The 20555-nt window shown below is 43.7% G+C and overlaps 7 protein-coding genes across 7 annotated transcripts; 4 read left to right on the top strand and 3 right to left on the bottom strand.

The window, feature by feature from the left end:
* Positions 1-4739: 4739 nt before the first annotated feature.
* On the bottom strand, positions 4740-5935 carry O0I10_000460 (uncharacterized protein; the record flags this gene model as incomplete). The annotated part of the gene is made up of 2 exons (XM_058480570.1): positions 4740-5381; positions 5447-5935. 2 exons carry the CDS (start codon positions 5933-5935, stop codon positions 4740-4742), a joined length of 1131 nt encoding a protein of 376 aa, XP_058349093.1.
* A 1972-nt stretch (positions 5936-7907) lies between these two features.
* On the bottom strand, positions 7908-8363 carry O0I10_000459 (uncharacterized protein; the record flags this gene model as incomplete). Its single annotated transcript, XM_058480569.1, has 4 exons — positions 7908-8020; positions 8089-8146; positions 8200-8294; positions 8348-8363. 4 exons carry the CDS (start codon positions 8361-8363, stop codon positions 7908-7910), a joined length of 282 nt encoding a protein of 93 aa, XP_058349092.1.
* A 236-nt stretch (positions 8364-8599) lies between these two features.
* O0I10_000458 (uncharacterized protein) lies at positions 8600-9180 on the top strand (the record flags this gene model as incomplete). The annotated part of the gene is made up of 3 exons (XM_058480568.1): positions 8600-8798; positions 8855-8986; positions 9044-9180. 3 exons carry the CDS (start codon positions 8600-8602, stop codon positions 9178-9180), a joined length of 468 nt encoding a protein of 155 aa, XP_058349091.1.
* A 433-nt stretch (positions 9181-9613) lies between these two features.
* O0I10_000457 (uncharacterized protein) lies at positions 9614-10703 on the bottom strand (the record flags this gene model as incomplete). The annotated part of the gene is made up of 4 exons (XM_058480567.1): positions 9614-9681; positions 9752-9802; positions 9871-10550; positions 10615-10703. The coding sequence occupies 4 exons, from the start codon at positions 10701-10703 to the stop codon at positions 9614-9616; spliced, it is 888 nt and encodes a 295-aa protein (XP_058349090.1).
* Positions 10704-12782: 2079 nt separating this feature from the next.
* Positions 12783-17632, top strand: O0I10_000456 (uncharacterized protein; the record flags this gene model as incomplete). Its single annotated transcript, XM_058480566.1, has 14 exons — positions 12783-13194; positions 13263-13573; positions 13631-13924; positions 13997-14117; positions 14178-14529; positions 14595-14716; positions 14780-15187; positions 15255-15609; positions 15670-16361; positions 16422-16484; positions 16538-16653; positions 16708-16780; positions 16838-17333; positions 17413-17632. 14 exons carry the CDS (start codon positions 12783-12785, stop codon positions 17630-17632), a joined length of 4035 nt encoding a protein of 1344 aa, XP_058349089.1.
* Positions 17633-17804: 172 nt separating this feature from the next.
* On the top strand, positions 17805-18401 carry O0I10_000455 (uncharacterized protein; the record flags this gene model as incomplete). Its single annotated transcript, XM_058480565.1, has 1 exon — positions 17805-18401. One exon carries the CDS (start codon positions 17805-17807, stop codon positions 18399-18401), a length of 597 nt encoding a protein of 198 aa, XP_058349088.1.
* A 663-nt stretch (positions 18402-19064) lies between these two features.
* On the top strand, positions 19065-20532 carry O0I10_000454 (uncharacterized protein; the record flags this gene model as incomplete). The annotated part of the gene is made up of 7 exons (XM_058480564.1): positions 19065-19141; positions 19207-19653; positions 19711-19791; positions 19842-20060; positions 20119-20198; positions 20275-20357; positions 20449-20532. 7 exons carry the CDS (start codon positions 19065-19067, stop codon positions 20530-20532), a joined length of 1071 nt encoding a protein of 356 aa, XP_058349087.1.
* Between the last annotated feature and the right edge of the window lie 23 nt (positions 20533-20555).

Below are 20555 nucleotides of genomic sequence, written 5' to 3'. Positions count from 1 at the left end.
TCACTTGACAATGAACAAAGACCACTCTTCTTATAGCATCACACTTACAGTTCGATAAGGTGCCTGTATCTCCAAACTTTACAATGAAACGTGGGGTTTTTATTACATAAATGGCTCGGCTTGGCCAACAGCACCTTGGGTTCAAGTTTCACGTTCATGTCATAAACTTGCCCAAAAAATATTTTTTTGGTCGTCGTCGAAGAGGTTGAGCCCCGGATCCAGTTTGGGCTGAGAAGCACATTGCGAATCGGGGACGTCTTCCCACGATGAACTTCATACTTTGACACAAGATCTCGACCCCGACGAGCACGTTGATCTATTAAAGAGCCCACGTTTAATTGTAAAGATTGGCGATACAGGCACCTTATGTTTTAAATGAGTTGCAAGGGTGATGCTATATGAGAAGTGGTTCTTGTTTAATGTAAAGTAGGTATGATCAAATAGAGCAAAAGATGCAGAGGGCGTGTTTGTGTAACTTGAGTCATTCAGCACAGGCGATGCATGATTCTTGTACACTATTTAGGAATAATTCAAAATGCCAGCTAATAACCTTAGTCCTCCCATTCTCCATTGTTGTCCAATCCAATGCATACGAACGATTGTCCTGCTCCAGCCCAGCATGCCCATCATTCAACTTTCTTGATCCAATGAGATTTGACTGAAAAATGCTCAAACACAGAAACATCATCCAATATCAGAAGAGTCAAATTGGTAAGTTATTTGTAAACTGCCGGCTAATAGCCCATTCCTTCCATTCACCTTTGTTGTCCAATCCAATGCACACGAACGATTGTCCTGCTCCAGCCCATCATGCCCATCATTTAACTTTCATGATTCGAGCTAACCTGGTAGTATGAAGGCAATGGATGTTGTTGGATCATCATTATCATGTAAAGTGTAAAATGACACACACCCTTTTAGTATACGTGAGGATCATCATTTCTTTTATTTACGTGTACCTATTGTCTATCGTGAGGGTGATGATGACGATGGGTGGATGGTGTGTATAGGGTAATTGATGAGTGGCCTTAGTGTAATAGCAGTAGGGGGATTTAAACTTGGGGAACAGCAGCTCCACGACTTGAGACAACGCTTCTCTTCTTTTTCTCCCACCTTTCCTTATTCCATTCACGACATCCCGATCAAGGTAATGTATTATAAAAGAGTGCTCTTGTTGGCTGTGAGGTGTTAATGTAGTTCTGAACATGCATTGTCAGGGAGAGTGAGTGTGTCCAAGTGCTGAGGAATGAGCGTGGTTGGTGGTTGGTGGTTGCCATGGCGATATTGTTGCTTCCTCTTGTTCGTTGCTATTCCCGCCTTACGTTTGGTGTCAAGAGGTACATTCAGAGTCCAATGTTGCAGCCGAATTGGTTCCATTGACGCGTCAGCTTGTATAGAGGGCAAGTTTGGTTTCAACACGTTGGCTGGTTTGGCGTTTTGTTTCGGCTCAACTATACTACACCATGGTTTTCGGTTTCCAGTAACCAACAACAACGGGTCTTTGTGTATATGGAAAAGGCAAGTAGTACAGTGAACAAAGACAATGGGAAAGGCGTTCATTATGTCTCTCTGTGTGTGTGCTAATAACGAATGACGGTATTCTTGAATAGGTTCTTGGTCAACTAATGCAATTTTCGGCATCACCATCTCTTTCGATTCCACTCCCTCCCTGCACATGGTGGCTATTTGACGGCTCTTCTCGTGATACGATGGTGGCTACTCTTTGAGGATTGGAAAGATGGGGATCCATTCGTGCTTTGGGAAGGTGAATGAGAAAAAACAATGAGTCCAGGAACTATGAAGGTGATGGATCGAGCTTGGTTGCGCGTGAATTGTGGTGAGTGGTTTCTCCGATAAGTAAGCCATCATCCTGCCAGCACCAGATTTTCTAATTCGTCCTTCTTTTGTATATGAAGACGACGATAACGAGATCCACGACAATGGCAATGGCGATAGGAATGGTCATGATAACAACAACGACAACGATCATGTAGTCAATCATAGTTTCCTCTCCCATCCAAAAATGCAGCATGATCAATCCTCTTGCAATAAAAGTCGTTGTATCTGGCAATAGCTTGATTTATTCCTCGGTATCCAATGACTCTGTGGTTTGCAAGAAACATCGAATTGTAGATACTACCCATTGTTGGATGAATGACAATGTATATACGGTGATGAAGTTTATCCTTTCTCGATTTTCACGCTGAGAATGCTCAAAGGTACGAATGATGACATGCTCTTTGGGAACAAACGCATTGCACATCAGCGCGGTTTTCTCACCCAAGGGATGAGACATGATAGTGAATAATAAAAGACGTGAACAAATCAACGTACACAATTGTGCATATGGAAGAAAATGTGGAGAAGTGAAGGATGGATAGCAGCACAGAGATAAGAAGGGTGATTTAGAAGCAACCCGTTGTGTAACATGGATATCATTAACTGCTGGTCATCTTCAGCGAGATAACGTGGCAATAGGCAGATAAGGCCTTAATCATGGATTTGTTTGCACACTTGAAAAACAAATGATAGGAAATATCAGGAAATGCCAAAGTACACATTATGACTCTTATCTGCCAACGGCTAAGCATGATGACAAGTATATAAGAAAGACAACGCTATTTAGGTACTCTTTACTATTACTACACCTTTTGAGTCTTACTATACACGCAAGCATGGATCCCGGTCTCTCTCTTCTGGAACACATCAAGAGTGTCCCCAACCTCATCAACGAAGATCCTAGCATAGTCACTCCCAAGTGCGTCTCGTTTTCTTCTCGTCGTCCATGGAAAGAGCAACCCATTTCAGCAATAGCAGGAGGAGGATCACACGATAGCAGCGACGAAGCTACATCGGATACGTTATGCTTAGGAAATTGGGATAGCATGACTACCTTTCAGGATACCACTGCAATCAAGCAATAGCATCATACGTATATAGTTTAGCATTAATGATACCATCATCATCGTAGAAATAACAACCGTTCTTTATGTATACCATGATTGTACCATTTGCTTTTACGATTTTGGAGCTTGAATCGAATGATGATGATCGTCGTATTTGATAGAGTGCTTTAGTTCTATTATCAATGATCATAATAATGGACGATGACGGTGATGATGGTGGTACCTTAATATCATGCAGCATTGTTTATCTGTGCGCACAGGCTGACGGATAGAGTAGCCTTGTTCAAGGTTGCACAAAGGTGCAACTATGTAAGCTTGCCCACTTGCTCGCTTTGCTTGCGATAATTGGCTATAAGGTATAGCTTTATCTGCAGCTGCTGCATAAAATGCAACGTGGCTTGCATAAAGGAACATGTAATGCGGGCACTTGTGGGCACTTGTGATACAATTCTATACCATTTCATGCTAACGGGGTGATGTGCGATAAGTGGGGTAGTTGTTGGCTATATCCAATTCTTTGTTCCCATGGCAATAGGGGTGTGTTTTTTCCAACAACAGCAACTTTATGGCTGTCCTTACACGCAACATCCGAGGTCCCGGCTGTGAGTTGCCTTTTTTCATCCGCGGGTGCTGTGTCACTGTTAAACTGGATTTTCGTTCCACAGAAGAAATAAACACAAGCAAATAACATACACATGCTCGTACTGTATTTGGCCAGGCCCACAAAAAAGGATGAATATGGAACAAATAGAGATCACATGAAATATAGACAACAAAGACGATCGTCATAGCCTGCCACAGATTCCTTGCCAGCTGATGTACACATTCACTTTTTTCACAAAGGCATGTTGCTGTTATGGAAGAGTAAAGCCGAAGGGGTGAAATAGAAGAAAGAGCCTGGCCAAGCAACATGGGGGAGTAGAAAAGAAGAATAGTTGATCCGACCATCACTTTTTACCTCCGAGATCCAAACGCCATATGGATTGGGCTATGCTGACTTATGCATAATTTATACTAGTAGTCTAGTATGATCGTGTTTGTAACGCGTCAGGGAACTTGTAGCAGCATGACAGCTATATTGCCTCTCTTCCTTTGGCAGGATGAGAACTTGTCGTCATGGCGCAGCAAAAGGGCGTTCATGTGTATGCGTTGTTTTCGCTATTGCTGTTATTGGATATCCTATCCATCACCCCCAAAAATGCTATGTATACAACTACTTTAAGGCGGAGGAAGAAGAAGCATGCTTGCATCGGCTTATTCCCACCGATTGGCTAACCGATGCCTTGTTTGTCAGCAACACATCCCGCAGCAAAGTGATATCCACAGCTTCGGATAAAGACAAAATGGGACACACACATTGCTGCTCCTCTTGATGGGCAAAACGGATTATGCATCTTCATCATCGGGGATCTATTGACCATTCATCATGACCATGAACTACCAGAAATGACAGAAATGCCAAGAAGCCAGCTGAGCTGGGATGTTTTGTTGTTGCCATCCCAACCAGCAACAACACCCCCCCGGCAACAACGATGCACGTGCCACACTCACACACACACACTTTCATACCCATCACACACCCATCACATTCAATCCCGGTCGTGTGCAACTGTGGCTACAACAACAAAAATAACGCATACTGTGGCGGAAGGCAACACAATAGAGTGAACGATAAAACCAAAATGATTGTATTTTTCAAAAGTGTGGTGTGCAAGCGATAATAGCAAAGTGCGATTTATATACATAAGTGGTGGAGAGCATGTGAAAAAGCATACTATGGGTGGCATGAAAAAAATGTGGATATGGGATGGGTATCTTTGAACACACAAAATGTTACTTTGCAATGGCCTTTGAAGGGATAGTGTGTTGATGGCGGTGGTTGTTGGCATCAATGCCATGATGACAAACAGGGATAGATTGAACCCATGGGTCAAGAAGAAAGTCATTGCTGGTAATACGTGTATGGGGGCTGGGATCAAGCATCTTGTAAAGCATACGGCGAGCATCTGGGTTGGTAAAGTGTTGTGCAAAAGGGTCGAAGGTTTGTGTAGGATGCATGCGTGTATAGATCTGGAACGCCTTGTCACAGCTCTTTTTAGCTCTACGCCATACGAGACCACCGGTCCAAAGGCAATAGAACACGATACCAGCCGACCATACATCAGCAATAGCACCCCAATACTCCTTGTTGTCAAAGGCTTCAGGTGCAATGTAGGGTTCGGATCCAACAATACCACGGCTCTTGTGGCCTTGACGTTCCCATGCAAATCGAAAGACATCAGAGACGCCAAAATCAGTGATCTTGAGCACACCATCAGCCGTTAGGAGCATGTTCTCAGGTTTAATGTCACGGTGTGCCACACCACATTCGTGCAGGTAGGCTAGACCTTGCATCATTTGCTTCAAGCAACACAGCTTTTCACGCTCCGTTATGCGATCGGTCATGATACACGAGAACAAGTCGCCGCCAGGACACTATTCTTAGCATAATCAGTATACACGGTCATTTTCACAGCAAAGGAAATCATTAAACAACTTACGTATTCCATTACTGTACAATACCGCTTTTGCTCATTCAATACAAGATCAATGGTCTCGACAATGTTGGTATGGTGGAAGGTGGATGAAATGCAAAACTCGCCCGTCAACTTTTTCATGTACTCTTTTTCGGTCTCATTTTTAGATCTTTTGCGGAATTGTTTGATCGCATATAGCTTTTCTGTACGGCCAGCCTTGTTCAACTTGCGAAATACCATCACAATAGCAGAGGTACCTTCACCAAGACGACGATAGCATTCACCGTATTGCTTCAAGCTGGATGTTGTTGAGCCTGTAGGTGTTGGAGCACGTGCAGGACGAGGTCTTTGTTCTTCCTCGGGAATACAACATTTACGGGACGCTGCTGATGATAGGCGACGGCTGTTGATGGCACTGTCGATCGTTGAGCTTGGGCTGTTGTAGGCAGAATCCACTAAGCTACCGGCAGAAGATGGATGTTGATGTTGTTTGGATATTAAATCAGGAACCATGTTGTTGTTGTTGTTGTTGTTGTGGAAAAGAAATATCGTCGATTGTGTTTGGAAGATGCATGCAAAAGATAAAATAGGGGTTGTTGCTGTTGTTGACAAGAAAAAGATGATAATGGATAAAGCAGAAGGGCTAAACCGTTATAACCACAAGGGCATCACGGTAAAGGTATGCAGTGATAATAGTACAAGGAAATGGGGTTTATATACGATGATGTGTGATTTGAAAGAAATAAATGCGTTTGGCCAAAAGGTGGGTTTATATAATGAGAAGCGATGATCAGCCCGCCCAGTAAATTTTTTTCACTCTCACCCATTTGCACAGAGCACACAGAGCTTGAGGTCTCCCCCCAGCAGGATTTTTTTTGCACTTTTTTGGTCGATTTCTCTTACTCGGGTTGCTGTTTGAATAAATGCCGCAGTGGCTGTCCAATCGCCAAAACAGCTCCGGCAGCTGAGAGAATATGACGCGGGTTTCATTTTGTGATACAGATCACAGCTTGGCATTCCCCCATTCTTTTACTTTGAGTGTGCAGAAAGATGCGCTGTGTCATCATTCGCTTTGGAAAATAAACTTTCTACTCGTTTGACACGGCATCGTCATATCCATCGGATGAAATGATCCATGGTGAGATTGAATACTTTGGGCTCGATTCCGCTTGCCCCGTGGACTTTTTGCCGATTGTCCCTGAGCTGCAAGGGGACGACGACAAACGACGAACAAGAAAGAACGTGGAAAATACGGGCCGATAGCATCGATTGGAAGAACATTCATCTCCTTCCCAAACATGACCTCTATCCTTGATATCCATAAATTAGACTCAATGACACACACACACTCTACCTCTGATAATGAACCTGGTCACTTTTTGCTAGCCTCACGTGTAGCAGCTTATCCCATGATCTATCACACCCACACCCCCTTACTTTTTATCATCCCCCGGTAATCATCATCATTGTAATGATCCCCAACGTAATACTTGCCACGGGTTATGGAACAATGACGCTGTTGATGATTGTTCAGCAGCATGATCAAAACACTCATAAGCTCACTCACTCACTCACACCGCCCTTTTTTCATCGTCGGTGGTAGTCGGTGAAACCTTTGACCTTGATAGTGGCTTGTGCTTGTTGGACGGATAGTAAATGAACCTCTTCTCACACACACTCCCACCATAACAAAGATGCACAATGACAGAGTAGAATAATACACCTTGCCAAGTGGTCTTTCATTTATTGATTACTGATGCCGGTCATGCCACGTCGTTTGTCACCGTCATTTATGCTATTCGACATATGCCGCTGACAGATGCTGTAGCTTTTTTTGTGTGACATTGTGCCTATGTTGCATTTCACACAACATTGTACGCATATTACTTCCTCCGCCCGAATAAAAAAGATCGACATCTCATCCACAAAAAGAATAGCTTATTCAATGTTTGACTGTGATTGTGCAATGCATCATGCCATTCTCTAAAGAGCTTGTCCAATAAGCTCAACCTTCTCGATTGATGATCCAAATTGCTTGGTGTTAATATCTTCATTAATGGTAGTGATTGATTTGATTGAGACTCATTATTGTAGATTTTCTCATCATTTGCCGTAAGACATACACTAAGCCTAGTTTGAATAGCAATCTCAAATCCGGTTGTTATCGATTCTCACCCCAATTGTGATCTTAAACCCATGACATGATATCCATTGGGTCTCCACGTAGCTAGTTCTTGTATTCGTAATAACAACAGCTGTAATACTTTGTTGCATCATAGATGAACACACGTGCTGTTCCTGATGTCTCACTTTTTTTCCCACTTCCATGAGTCACCCAAAGATAGACACGAATAAAGATAACGGGATGCTGCAACAATAAAACTGTTATTCGATATGTACATGGTAACGGATGAATGTTTGCAAGCGTGTGCATATGGGATGTAGCGTGTATGATGAATGCTGTTGATGTCGTCTATTCTTTTTCTTATTGGGGTTGACCAAGAGTTGTACCAGGACCGGCAGCAGCAGCAGCAAGGACTTCGGCAGGCACTTCAACAACCACTCTCTGTAACTTTGGGTTGCTTGATACAACGACGTCTAATAAAAGAGATGTGCCACTACTGTTAGCCTATCATCCATTATGCATAACCTATCTTTGATCTAACCTGACATTTCCTCCTCGGGAGCAGCAACCAATCCCTTCGAAGCAAGCCACTTTTGGGTCTAATAAAGCATGTAAGCTTCACACTGACGCATTCTAGAATATGCACACTTACGTTCTTGATGGCACGATCGTGTTGTTTTTGCTTCTTTTTGGTAATGACTCGACCTTGGAACACAGGCTTGTTCTTGCCAATGGTACGAGGGGTTTCTGATTACATACCTGTGAGTAAAAGAAGTGGAGATACAAGGCACTCTACTTACTGTTTCTGCTGCCCATGGTCAAAATCGAGTGGAGATCAAGAAACAAAGGGTGTTTGAGAGAGAGGACGTCGGTCAAATTTTACTGGGACTCCACCCGCCAAAAGGCCAAGCCATCCTTTATTCATGCCGTTGCCCCTCTGCTGCTTGTGCTCAAACTACACACTCCGATCACCATTTGAGCTGAAAGCTGCAATCACTCACCACACACGCAACTTTCTCTCTCTCTCTCTTTTTCTCCCTTTGTTTACTCAAATGATTGCACGTCGCGTTTGGATGGCTGCTTCCACAGCAGTGCGTGGTCGTCGTAATGCATCCACGGTCGCTCTTCAAGATCTAAAGACGCGTTGGCCTGCCATGTCCACCACTGAACAAAATACCATTGCAAAAGAGTTAGAAGAGGTTCAAAAACAGGATTGGAACGTCATGTCCACTGAAGACAAAAAGGCTGCATGTACGTTATAAACACATATTTATACACCTTGATATTGATGATGATCTCCTTTTTAGACTATATTGCTTTTGGTGAGCATGGCCCACGTACACCGGTCGTTCAGCCTGGTGATCATACAAAGGTCGCAGGTGGTGTTGTTGCTGTTTTGACAACTGCTGCTACTCTTTTCTACATCCTCGATGCTAATGGTATGTCTCTAGGTTTATAAAAATGTCACATCATTGATGATTCTATTCTTTTTGTAGGTCAAGAGAAGCCTATGACTACAACACGGGAATGGGAAGAGGCTACAAACGAGCTTTTCAAGAGAGACAAAATCAACCCCATCACCGGTATTGCTTCAGAAGGCTACAAGGGCAAAGGCTATGTTACCCACAAGTAACTCTAATAAAAAAAGTTCCAAGTTCTCATATCGTGCTAATCATATTGAGCCACGTTAAATCATGAAAGTGAAGAGAAGAAAGGATGACACGTTTCGGGGCATTTTGTTGTGTGTGTGAGGGATGAACAACGGGGGTTGGGTGGGTAAAGTTGTTCTTGAGGGAAGAAAAAGTGGCCGACCACGCGTCTTTGTTTGTTGATGACCTTCCTAATGTTGCAATGCTGGCGTCAGGTTAGCGATAACAGGGGTTGATGATGATGATGAATGAGGTACGCAAAATTGGTTCTTTCACTTGTTCAATGTTTTGAAATGTAATAGGAACAACCACAATCGATGCGTTTTTATTATCTTAGTCTATCCACAAGTAGGGTGGCACTATGAAATGCAATACATGTGATATAATAAAGGACGTTGTAGATGATGCATCTGGATGCTATAACTGAACGATCTTTTCCAAAACAACAGCCACGCCATCCTCCTCATTTGTTTCCGTGGTGAGATCTGGTATAATAAAGAGGGCAAGAGCAATTAATCACTCCTCCACTCTCTTCATCCTATTGTTCCAATTTACCTGCAATAGCCTTCACATTTTCATGTGCGTTCCCCATGGCAACAGCGATCCCTATGATACGTAATTAACTCTTGTGTCCTTGGATACCCCCCATCCACATCCACCCATTGCCCGCCTACCTGCAAACTTTAGCATTTCAATATCATTAGGCATGTCACCAAATGCAATAAGGTTGTTGGGATCCACATCCAATTTGCTACAAAGGTAGGCCAATGCGGATGCCTTGGAAACACCGGCAGCACAAATTTCGACAAAGTGTGAGCTTGAAAAGGTCAAGTGGATCATGGATTTCCATTTTGGATCAGCAAAGACTTGTGTCTGAAGGAACTCGTACAACTGGCTAGCAGGCCACGTGCGGTGCGTCAACAACAAGTTCTCCACGGTGTCTTCTTCTTCACTACCAGGTTTCTTCAAGAAGCCTTCAATAGGGTCGTCGTCCACCAAAACGGGTTTGCCTTGCATAAACTTGCCGCATTGCTCATCGAATCCACTCTCGCTCTTGTAATGCACATCGCTCTCAGCTGCCATGAGCACATGAGGTCCTAACACCGTCTTGACTTGTTTGATAATAGCACGCACATGATCGGGTGGAATGGAGAACTTTTTAATGATGGTTCTTGTATGGCTATCCAAGATCTGAGCACCGTTGCAACAAATACAAAGAAGATGTGAAAGGCCCTCCGCTTGATCAACAGCATGGATCATGGTTCGTGTAGGTCGACCTGATGCAAAGATGATACGCAACCCCTTGTTTTCGATTGCATGCAGTGCTGATACCGTCCGTGGTGATATTTTGCCACTAAGGATAAAAGGAGAAGATGAGATGAAAGAGCGGGATTTTTTTTCTTTTATGATCCACTTACGCATTAAAACCACCAACGATCAATGTACCATCCAAATCAGAAGCAACAAGTTGCACACGACTCAAATCTAATGTCTTTGTGGGTGCCATGGAAATAATCGGGTTGAGTGAAAGAGAGAGGGAGAAGGAAGGAGGGAGAGAGAGAAAGATAGAGAGAACGAGAGCGAAAGAGAGGTAAAAAGAGTCAAAGAAAAAAGAGAACGCCGTAGTGTGCGTGTGCTCCAGATAACTCTTTTGTCATTGTTGTACAGTGGATTATAGTATTCCTTTCTCCCTGTTCTTGTCGGGCCGCAACAATCCAACTTGCGTATTGTAAGGAGAGCTGGATTGGTGAAAGCTCGCATGGACCGCTTTTCCGTCAACGCCTTTACAACCTTGTTTTCTTTCTCAAAAATCCCATCCTATTGTGAATCGCATTCATTGCTTCTGATTATATGCTGTCGTATGCACGATTTCAGAAGCCACAATCTCATCCCTTCTTTTAGCGATGTCATTTACTTTATCAAGGAAGTGACACCATGCACCTACCCACGCACGTACGCATCATATCATTACCCCATCATCCCGCCATTGCGCGCCAATACGAGGCTGCAGTATAACGTCACGCGTGCTACTTACTACCTATATCGGATAGGTGATCTCGTCCTTTTTTCTTTTGACATCATGAGATACATACCAAGTACAACTCTACATTCATGTCATCTTTAATCTTTATCATCAACGATTCGGATGTTGTATGTATTATCGGATGCATACTATCGGGATTATTGCGGGTTTGGCAAGGGTTCTCCTGCTGCTGGCGGACAATCATAATAGTGTAACCACTCCTAGGCGTGTGCGTTTGATCCCCCTCTTCTGAGAATAAACGAGGCGTGAAATGCACTTGGGTATATTACGAGAGATTGTGCTACAGGCTTCTATTAAACAACCAAATACACTAAACTGTAAGATGTCTTTATTCCAGTAAAGAAGATTACAGCTGTGTGCGTGTGCGTGTGGCATATCGTAAACATCGTGGGAAGGCATTTGACGCCGTTCCGGATAACACTGCCGAGTCCTTGCGTGAGCATCCACGATCCTTTTCACACACAACATCCGGAAATTCATTATTGGTGACTGTAGACGGAATGAATTCCTTGATGGATCGTCCTATGTAATTAACGTGTCACACTTAGATCCAGGAATATGGAGCGTAGTATGGTAGAGATCGACATTGTGGGTCTTTAAGAAAGTAAAAATGACAGCGGGGAATACAAGAAGAGGTACCACACATGGGTGGGGGTTCCACCATCAAGATTATGGCAAGACTTTATGGCCAAGTGCGGTGGTACAATTAATTGTTCTCGAACCCTAAAGACTTGTAGTGTGGACGATCACAACAACGAATACCATGCATGTAAACCAACATTAATGTCGCAACTTGGCGTGGTAATGTTTATTTCAAATGAGAATAGGCCGCATCTTGTAAGGGAAAGGGGGCGGGGGCTGAGGATCCACAACTCATGTGGATTTTGTGATCCATAAAGAAGGCTTGTTAGATACAAGCAAGCAATGATGGGAAAACGTAAATAGAGTACCGATGAACCTTTCTAGGTTAGCCACGACGATTATGGATTATGTAGTATTCTGATTCTCGCACATGCAGTGGTCGTCCAAGAATTGGAAGGAATTTCCTTATTCATGGAAGTTCGTGTTCGACTCTCTGAAAAGGATGAGCCAAAGAGAACCAAAATTGCCTCCCATAGGTAAATAAAAGATTTAGAGGTTATAATGACTGACAAATTCAGTAGCATACTTGCTGGTGGAAAGGGTATGTATTCTCACTCGCTTTCATTCCATGAGTGAGGAGCGTTTCCAATGCCATCAAGGAACAGACATGTTTAAACAACATTCATATTTTATGTAGAGAAATGAAGGTATCATCAGGAATAATGAGCCGTTACTGATAGCAATGTAATGGTGAAAAGAAGGAATATGGTAGTAGTGAATGATGCAAGGGGAATGGTAAGTAAAAGAATGGTGGTCTGACCACAAGCATGTACATGCGCATAAATCGACAACCGAAACTGATGATGTTCGGGTATTCGGAACCGAATTCCTTAGTTTGTTAACCACACCCGTTTTCGCGACCCATCTTCTCCTCGCTTTTATTGTCTCCCTCTCCTTTCAATGGACTCCATGGAGAAAGAAAATGACGCATCACAACAGCCCAATACACCTTCAGCCAAAGTAGAGTCTTCTAAACAATCAACAACAACGACAACAACAGCTGCAACAAACACGTTTCCATTACCCGACGACCATGACACCTTCTTGACAGTGGGCGCATTTCCTAGTCAACCATCCGACATTGTATCATGGCTCGACCCTACGCTCTCCAATTTAACAGCTACACTTTCAGAACAGGGTGGAAAGGACAATATCAGCTTGCAGGACATGCTTGAGGAAAAGCTACCCAAGGCACTCTATGGCGAATGGTATCACAATGTTGCTGTTCTCTTTGTCACTGCTCTCGTGGCGTTTCTTTTGGGCAAACTCAAGGTTGAGATGGGTGCTGTTATCGTTGGATGCTTTGTCATTGGTAGGTTGAAAATACTTCAAAACACAAAGGAGGGGGGAGCAGCTAATCATGGGGTCTATCATCAATAGCGGTGTATTATCAGACCAGTATGCAGCAATATCGATACAACAAACGCAATGATTTACAGCGTGTGCTTGCCAAGACACAAAACGAAGCAGATGAGGAACCTGTGGAATGGATGAATGGATTCCTACAAAAGTTCTGGCTCGTCTTTGAACCTGCTCTTTGTATGCTTATTCTCGAGAACCTCGACACTGTCATTGGTGATTACTTGCCCAGCTTTGTCGAATCCGTACGCCTAACAACACTCACATTGGGAACAAAGCCATTTCGAATCGAGAGCGTAAAAACCTATCTCAATCAAGATGCTGATACGGTGGTAAGTGGATACATACATGTGTACCGCGTTGCATGGATTCTAAATGATGTGAAATAGTGTATGGATTGGCGAGTATCCTTTATCCCCAATGATTTGCATGATCTCACGACTATCGAGCGAGAACCTTTGGTGAATCCCAAGATTGTTATCAACATCCATCTCATCAAGGGAATTGTGATTCCTGTGCAATTGGAGGATATCTCTTTTAAGGGCAAGATGCGCGTCAAGATCAGATTCATGAACAAGTTCCCCTACGCCAAAGTATTCGATGCCAGCTTCCTCGACAAGCCTGATTTCGACTACAATTTACGTCCTCTCGGCACAGATTCCCTTGGTTTCGATGTCAATGTGGTACGTCAACGTTACATGTGTATCAGCCCTGTGTGTGTGTGTGTGTAACTAAGAATAATGTCTCTATCATAGATTCCAGGCTTATCAGAATTTGTTCGCGATCAAGCTCATGCCATCTTGGGTCCTATGATGTATGCTCCCAATTCGTTTACATTTGATGTGGAGCAATTCTTTGCAGGGGAGATGGATATATGTGAGTATAGGGTCGTTTGATAGTGATGGATACAGAGTATACTCATGTCGACCTTAATAGCCCAAGCCAATGGTATCCTTGCCGTCAAGATCCAATCCACTTCGAATCTCGACAAGGTTAACGCAAACGGTGGCCCATTTGTCAGCAGACCCAAATCAACATTGAATCCATACATGCGTTTCTTTGTCGACAATACCATGGAGCTAGGTCGTTCGAGTGTTCAAAACAACACCTTCCAGCCGGAATGGAATGAGACGCACTTTTTGTTGCTCAACAATTTAAATGGTCAGCTGTGCTTGGAAATGAACAACAAGGGCGCCAAGGAGAATGGTGATGATGATGAACGTGTTGCAACGGCATACTTTGATTTACGCGAATTGGATGATGAAGATCGAAATGAACAAGAAGGACTGTAAGTAGGCGGGTGCCAATCCTATACAATGAAGATTTAAACTAACTACCATGGCTCCATTGTAGTGATCTCGCATTGTTACACAAAGGCAACATGATCGGTGATATCAAGGTCGATATGCGCTATTTTGCTGTCTCAAAGCCTGTCAAACATGAAGATGGCACTGTGGATCCTGCTCCAGAATCAAGTAGGTGTAACAGGTTTATTATACGTGTACCTTTTTAGCTGACGATGTGCCGGCATAATTTAGATTCTGCAGTTTTACGATTGACCGTACACGAGTGCCAGGGTCTTGTGGGACCACCCAGATTGAGTCCATTTGTGCGTGTGATGGTGAATGGAAAACAAATCCTGAGGACGTCCGTAGCATGGCACAAGACCAACCCACATTATGAATCATCGGGCGAGACTGTTGTTCTTGACAAGAGTGAAGTATTTGTCCGAGTAGAAGTCAAGGATTGGCGTAAGGTGCATGATGATACATTGCTTGGCGTATGGACGGCACCTTTGAGCGAGATTCTCGAGCAACAAGAAATGAACGAGGGTTGGTGGACCATGACCATGGATGATAAGCCCATTGGCAACTTGCGTTTCAGTGCACAGTGGAAACCCGTTATCATGCGAGGCTTGACTCAGGAAAGTGGACACAGCTACGACAGTAAGTAATCATCATTTCGATATTTTATTTGGAGGAGGAAGCTAAAGGTAATGATATTATTCTATAGCCCCTGCCATTGGTGTCATGCGATTTACGTTTTGGCAAGCTCGTGACTTACGCAACGTGGAAAATGTTGGCAAATCGGATCCCTATGTGCGTGTGCTTTCTGGATTTCAAGTGCGAGAGAGGACTTCAGTCATTGACAACAACTTGGATCCGGAATGGGGTGAGACACTCTATGTGCCAGTACATTCTACAAAGGAAGATTTGGTGCTTGAAGTCATGGATTGGAACGCCAAATCACGCGACAAGTCTCTGGGTATGATTGAATTCAGCACCAAGGACATGGTTCAACTTTGTGTGGGCGATCAAAGCGAAAATCCAGATCGATGGTATGAATCCACCGGCAAAAAGATTGATCAGTAAGTCTTGAAAAAGGGATATAGAATGGCATTGATCACGATGTTTATATGAGTATATAGATGGGAGCAATTACGTACAACGGATCGTCGTGGTGGCAAGGGTGAACTTCGATACACAGCTGAATTCCTTCCAACCTTGGCATTGCCTAAGCCTAGGCCCATTTCGCAAACTCCTGAATCGAGCCAAGAACAAAATGATACCCAGACGTCATCCGATGATATCGGCACAAAGCAGCAAGGCGGCGAGGAAGAGTTATCTGTTTTGGATTTACATGGATCACCTATCAAGTATACGCCCGATGGATTGGTTGATATGGCATCCTATTCAAGTGGTGTGCTGCGTGTCAAGATACACGAGGTTGAGCTTCCCCAGAGGAATTATGCCTACTGTCAGCTTGTAGCGGATGCTTTGTTGCCACAATGGAAATCATCCAAGCTCAAGGGCAGAAAGCTCGAATTCAATGAGACAGCCGACGTGTTTATTAAGGAGGCGGATATTTCACGCATTGCTATCGAAGTCAGGCCTGCTATTGCTGATGAAAAAGATGATCGCAAATTCGGTTATTGGGTTGATAATGTCAAGGGTATTGTTCGCCACATCCAAAACAAGCGACGTTCTACTGGAAATGAAGAAACGCTTGATGACGGCAAGTGGTTCAGTCTATATGGAGAAGGCGGTGGTCGTATCAGGCTGGGCTTTGATTATATCCCCATGAGTTCGTTTATCCTTAACCCTGACGAGAGCATTGATAGTAAGTATATACCATCATCATGTAAATCAGCGCATTGCATTGACGACTTCCTCTCTTTAGACCAAGGCAATCTCACTGTGACCTTGATGCGTGCAAAGGATCTCATGGCGGCTGATAAATCAGGTATCATCTTGTAAGGTAAATGGAAGAAATCCAAAGCTCATGATTATTTTTAGGCACAAGTGACCCTTATGTCGTGTTTACAGTAAATGGTGAACGAGTACACAAGAGCTCGGTCGTTAAAAAGACTCTTAACCCTGTGTGGAAGAATGAGCAATTCTCTGTGCCTATTGTAAGTATCCGCATAATGAATGTGATATGACATTGAAGCTAATGCAATATATAGCAATCACGAGTGACAGCTAGTTTCCGCATTGAAGTCTTTGATTGGAACCAGATTCAGGGTGATGAGCCAATTGGTAAGTACCTTTTTTTCTTTATGTAACTTTCATTGTCTTACACCATATGGAAAAAAGGATCTGGTGGAATTACGTTGCGTGGCGACATGGTTGAAAGCTTCATGGCTAAGACCGTGAGTATACCCTTGGATGGCGTTGCAGGTGTTAGCGGTGATGTGATTGTGCGATTTTTATGGCAACCACAACTGCTTGTGAAACGACGAACACAAACATCCGTGCTCGGGACTACCAGAATTGGCACCAATCTCAGCATGTCATCGACATCCAGTGGCGAAATGGGTCCATCAGCATCACGATCCAGGACAAGTCTGTTTAGTGATAGCGGACACAGCCGAGCGGACTCTGATCATGGTTCATTGTCAACAATGAATGACTCCATGGAGCTAAGCGATGCAAGTGGAATGCCCGCCATGATTTCGGTGCAACTTGTTGAGGCGCGAGGATTACGTGCAGTGGATAGAAATGGCACCAGCGATCCCTATGTACGCGTACGAGTAGGCAAGCATATTGTACACAAGTCCAAGACGATTACAAAGACGTTGGCACCCACATGGTACGTAACTCTCAGCCACGCGATCCTTTATTTAAACATGCAGCAGCTAATTTTATTCATCATCATCACCGTCATTCAGGAACGAAACATTCGCCATCAATGTGCCTGCAGAGCCAACAGCAGTATCCTTCAAGCTCAAAGATTACAATCGATTCAGCCGAGCTGTAGATTTAGGCGAGTGCCGATGGAATATTTGGGATCTTGTGTCGCCAGAGCACAGGCGGGCTGATCAATGGTTACCACTGAGCCCAATGGGTAGCGGTGAGCTGCATGTAATTCTTGAACTTTCGCCCCAATGAAAAATGGTTTCCCCCTCCCTCCCCGAGTGTTTTGCTCTAAATAAAGCATAGTTCATCTTCACAAAAGAGAGACCGTTCCCGATCTTTTACTTCCGGATTCCCCATTCTTTCTTTTTACTTTTTTCTTCTTCTTCCCAACTACTACTATTATTACATAGCCTTTTGATCCATCATGATGTTTAGAGGTATGCTTTGTATCTTTTTACCATATACTTTGGTGAGACTTATCATCATCAAAAAAGATGAACGACCGATTAATACGAGTGCCGTAATGCCTGCTGCACCTTTAATACGATGCCCAGCTTGTTACGCCGATGCTGTAATCATCAAACGTGCACATCCATCACGACCACGACGACTGGGTTGGCTCAAGGCCTTGTTTACGTGCTGCTATAGTAGTCGACAACACCATGATGATGAATCAGCCGCTTACAGCAACAAACACCACGATGGCATGCGAACGGGCGAGTGTCAGGCTTGTGAATTTGCTTTTCATTTCCCAGCAACGGGCATGGATGAACGAGTTTCCATGTCATCACTATCACGACGTGGATCTGATATTCTTGAAAGCGATAAACGACAACATGCGATTCATCCTTTACGCCCACCTTCAGCTGCATGGGTCGTACGCACGGGTTGGACACCACAGCCTGACTTTTTGGAGTTGATGCAGCGTGTATGGTGCGGGGAATGTGGCGTGTTTGTTGATAAGAGAGATGCCACGCCTAATGGATGCTGTGGGCAATGCGGATCATCCCTTCGTGCATAATACCAAGGGTGGATTTAATCATTGTGCATTAATAACTTTCATATTCATTATACACTTCTTCTCCTATGTATTATACCCAACAATCGCCATCATTTTGCTCTCTCCCATGGAAACCAAATTAGAATTACATTTATAGACATAGTAACTATGAACAAAGTAAAAAGTCCTTCTTTGATCTTTGTATGATGTATGTATGAAGGATCGTCATTCATTAATGGTCTCTAAAGATGGTAACGGTTTATTGGTGGGTTGCATGAGATACTATACTTATGGGACGAATTCATTGTTATGTGCAACACAGCCAATGTTTACGTGTATGTATGTACCAGGACTAGGAATCCGTTTTAGCGTGATGAGTACAATGAATACGGTTACGTAGAGTATCTTGTACTAGGCAATTAAGAAGCCAAAGGGTCCTCCTGGGGGCATTGTTACAAACGATGGTTCTTTATTGGTGCCTGTAGGGCAATGGAAGAACGTATCCATGACAACATGCGCATTCATTTATCACTTTGGTGCGATCAAGGGCACACACAATGGACCCATTGATACGCAGCATCGGATGAGCCAAGCTCCGTTTGGCAATTTAATTGTGTAGGCGAGGCGCGTTTAAGCAGCGCTGTACTTTTTTCACTTGTCCCCTTTTACGATCTACAAATCACAATGGCAGACGACACTTGTTCATCGATACCCAGCACTCGTGAACCTGAGGTTGAGCTCATGTCCCGATTCCGGTTAAAGTGAGTGAGAACGACGACGATCCAAAAGCAACGGCATGTTTATTCTCTCTCTCTCTACTGAACAGACAACGACGAGTCGACCAAACCGACATTGAAAAGAAGTTGCTACTCTACAGCTATGTCCCCATTGAGAAATTGGCAGAACATGTGGCCCAATGGCGATCCATCTATGTGACCAAGAAGCCGAGCGATCAGTGGGCAACTATTGGCATAGTCGATCGATGTATTACACGCAAGCAGTATATGGTGGTACGATTGACGGATATGCGCGGCATGCATGCACACCTATTTATCACCGGCAAAGCGTTTGATGCGTTATACGACAAGATCAACAAAGCAACAGTACTCGGGATCTTTGAACCCTCCATTGTTTGGTCATCAGAAATGCGTGCGGATGTGGCAATTCAAGCGTCTCAAACAAAGCAGCTGCTGGTCATTGGTACGAGCTACGACCTTGTTCAATGCATACAACATATAAGTCTTGAGAAACAATGCGAGAACATGGTGGATGGGTGCGTATTACTTGATATCCAATGCATTCTAGATAAAGGCTAACATTGATATGATAGCCGATCAGGCAATTATTGTGATCGACATCTCGAACGGCTTTGCAAAAGATCCAAAAACACACGCATGGAGCTGGCATCAGGGTAAGACTTGGATATCTTTGAACAAAGCAAATAGCTAAAGTTGTCAATAGGGATAGTGCATTGGAAATTCGATGGGCTCGGGTATCAAAGACACCACAAGGCGATGTATATGAATCAGCTTCACGAACGCAAAGCAACACCACGGCCAAAAAGAAGGAGTTCACATATACCATCAAAGGGCTGGGATCAATCACGTCAGATGGTGTTCATTTACAAACCAACAAGATCAAATCCAAAGAGGATATGGCAGCAAAGAAAAAGGAGTTAACGTAAGTGCATGTGTGTGATATTACAGAAACCCATAATACACAACTAATTGTAACACAGTGAGTTTCTGCGAGGACGCACGGACCCAGGGGCGGAAATGTTACGATTGGTTAATGGAATACAAGATGATCGGCCCAAATGTAAGTACTCTACTCTGATCCAAAAGGGTGTGTGTGTGGATGTGGATGTCTTCCGTTCATTAATATGTATATGTAGCACCTGCCTTATCCAAGGATGCTATGATGAAGATGGGATTGAGCACGCGACAGGTTTTGACAAAAGAGGAAGCAGCTGCAAAGGTAAACTTGTGTGACATACACGTACACGCACACATGTACATATGCTTTTATTCAACCTTTTACTCACATGGCATCATACGATTATCTGCAGAAACGATCCATCGATGCGCTATTGAAGACTACTGCTAACAAGGAGGAGGATCCCCAAAAGAAGCAACGCTATGTGTACCTCTAGTCAATAAACCAATTTCCGCAAAT

This window comes from Lichtheimia ornata (genome assembly GCF_029851405.1).
Source record: "Lichtheimia ornata isolate CBS 291.66 chromosome Unknown scaffold00001, whole genome shotgun sequence".
Taxonomy (NCBI): Eukaryota; Fungi; Mucoromycota; class Mucoromycetes; order Mucorales; family Lichtheimiaceae; genus Lichtheimia; species Lichtheimia ornata.
This window is presented reverse-complemented; position numbering and strand designations above follow the sequence as displayed.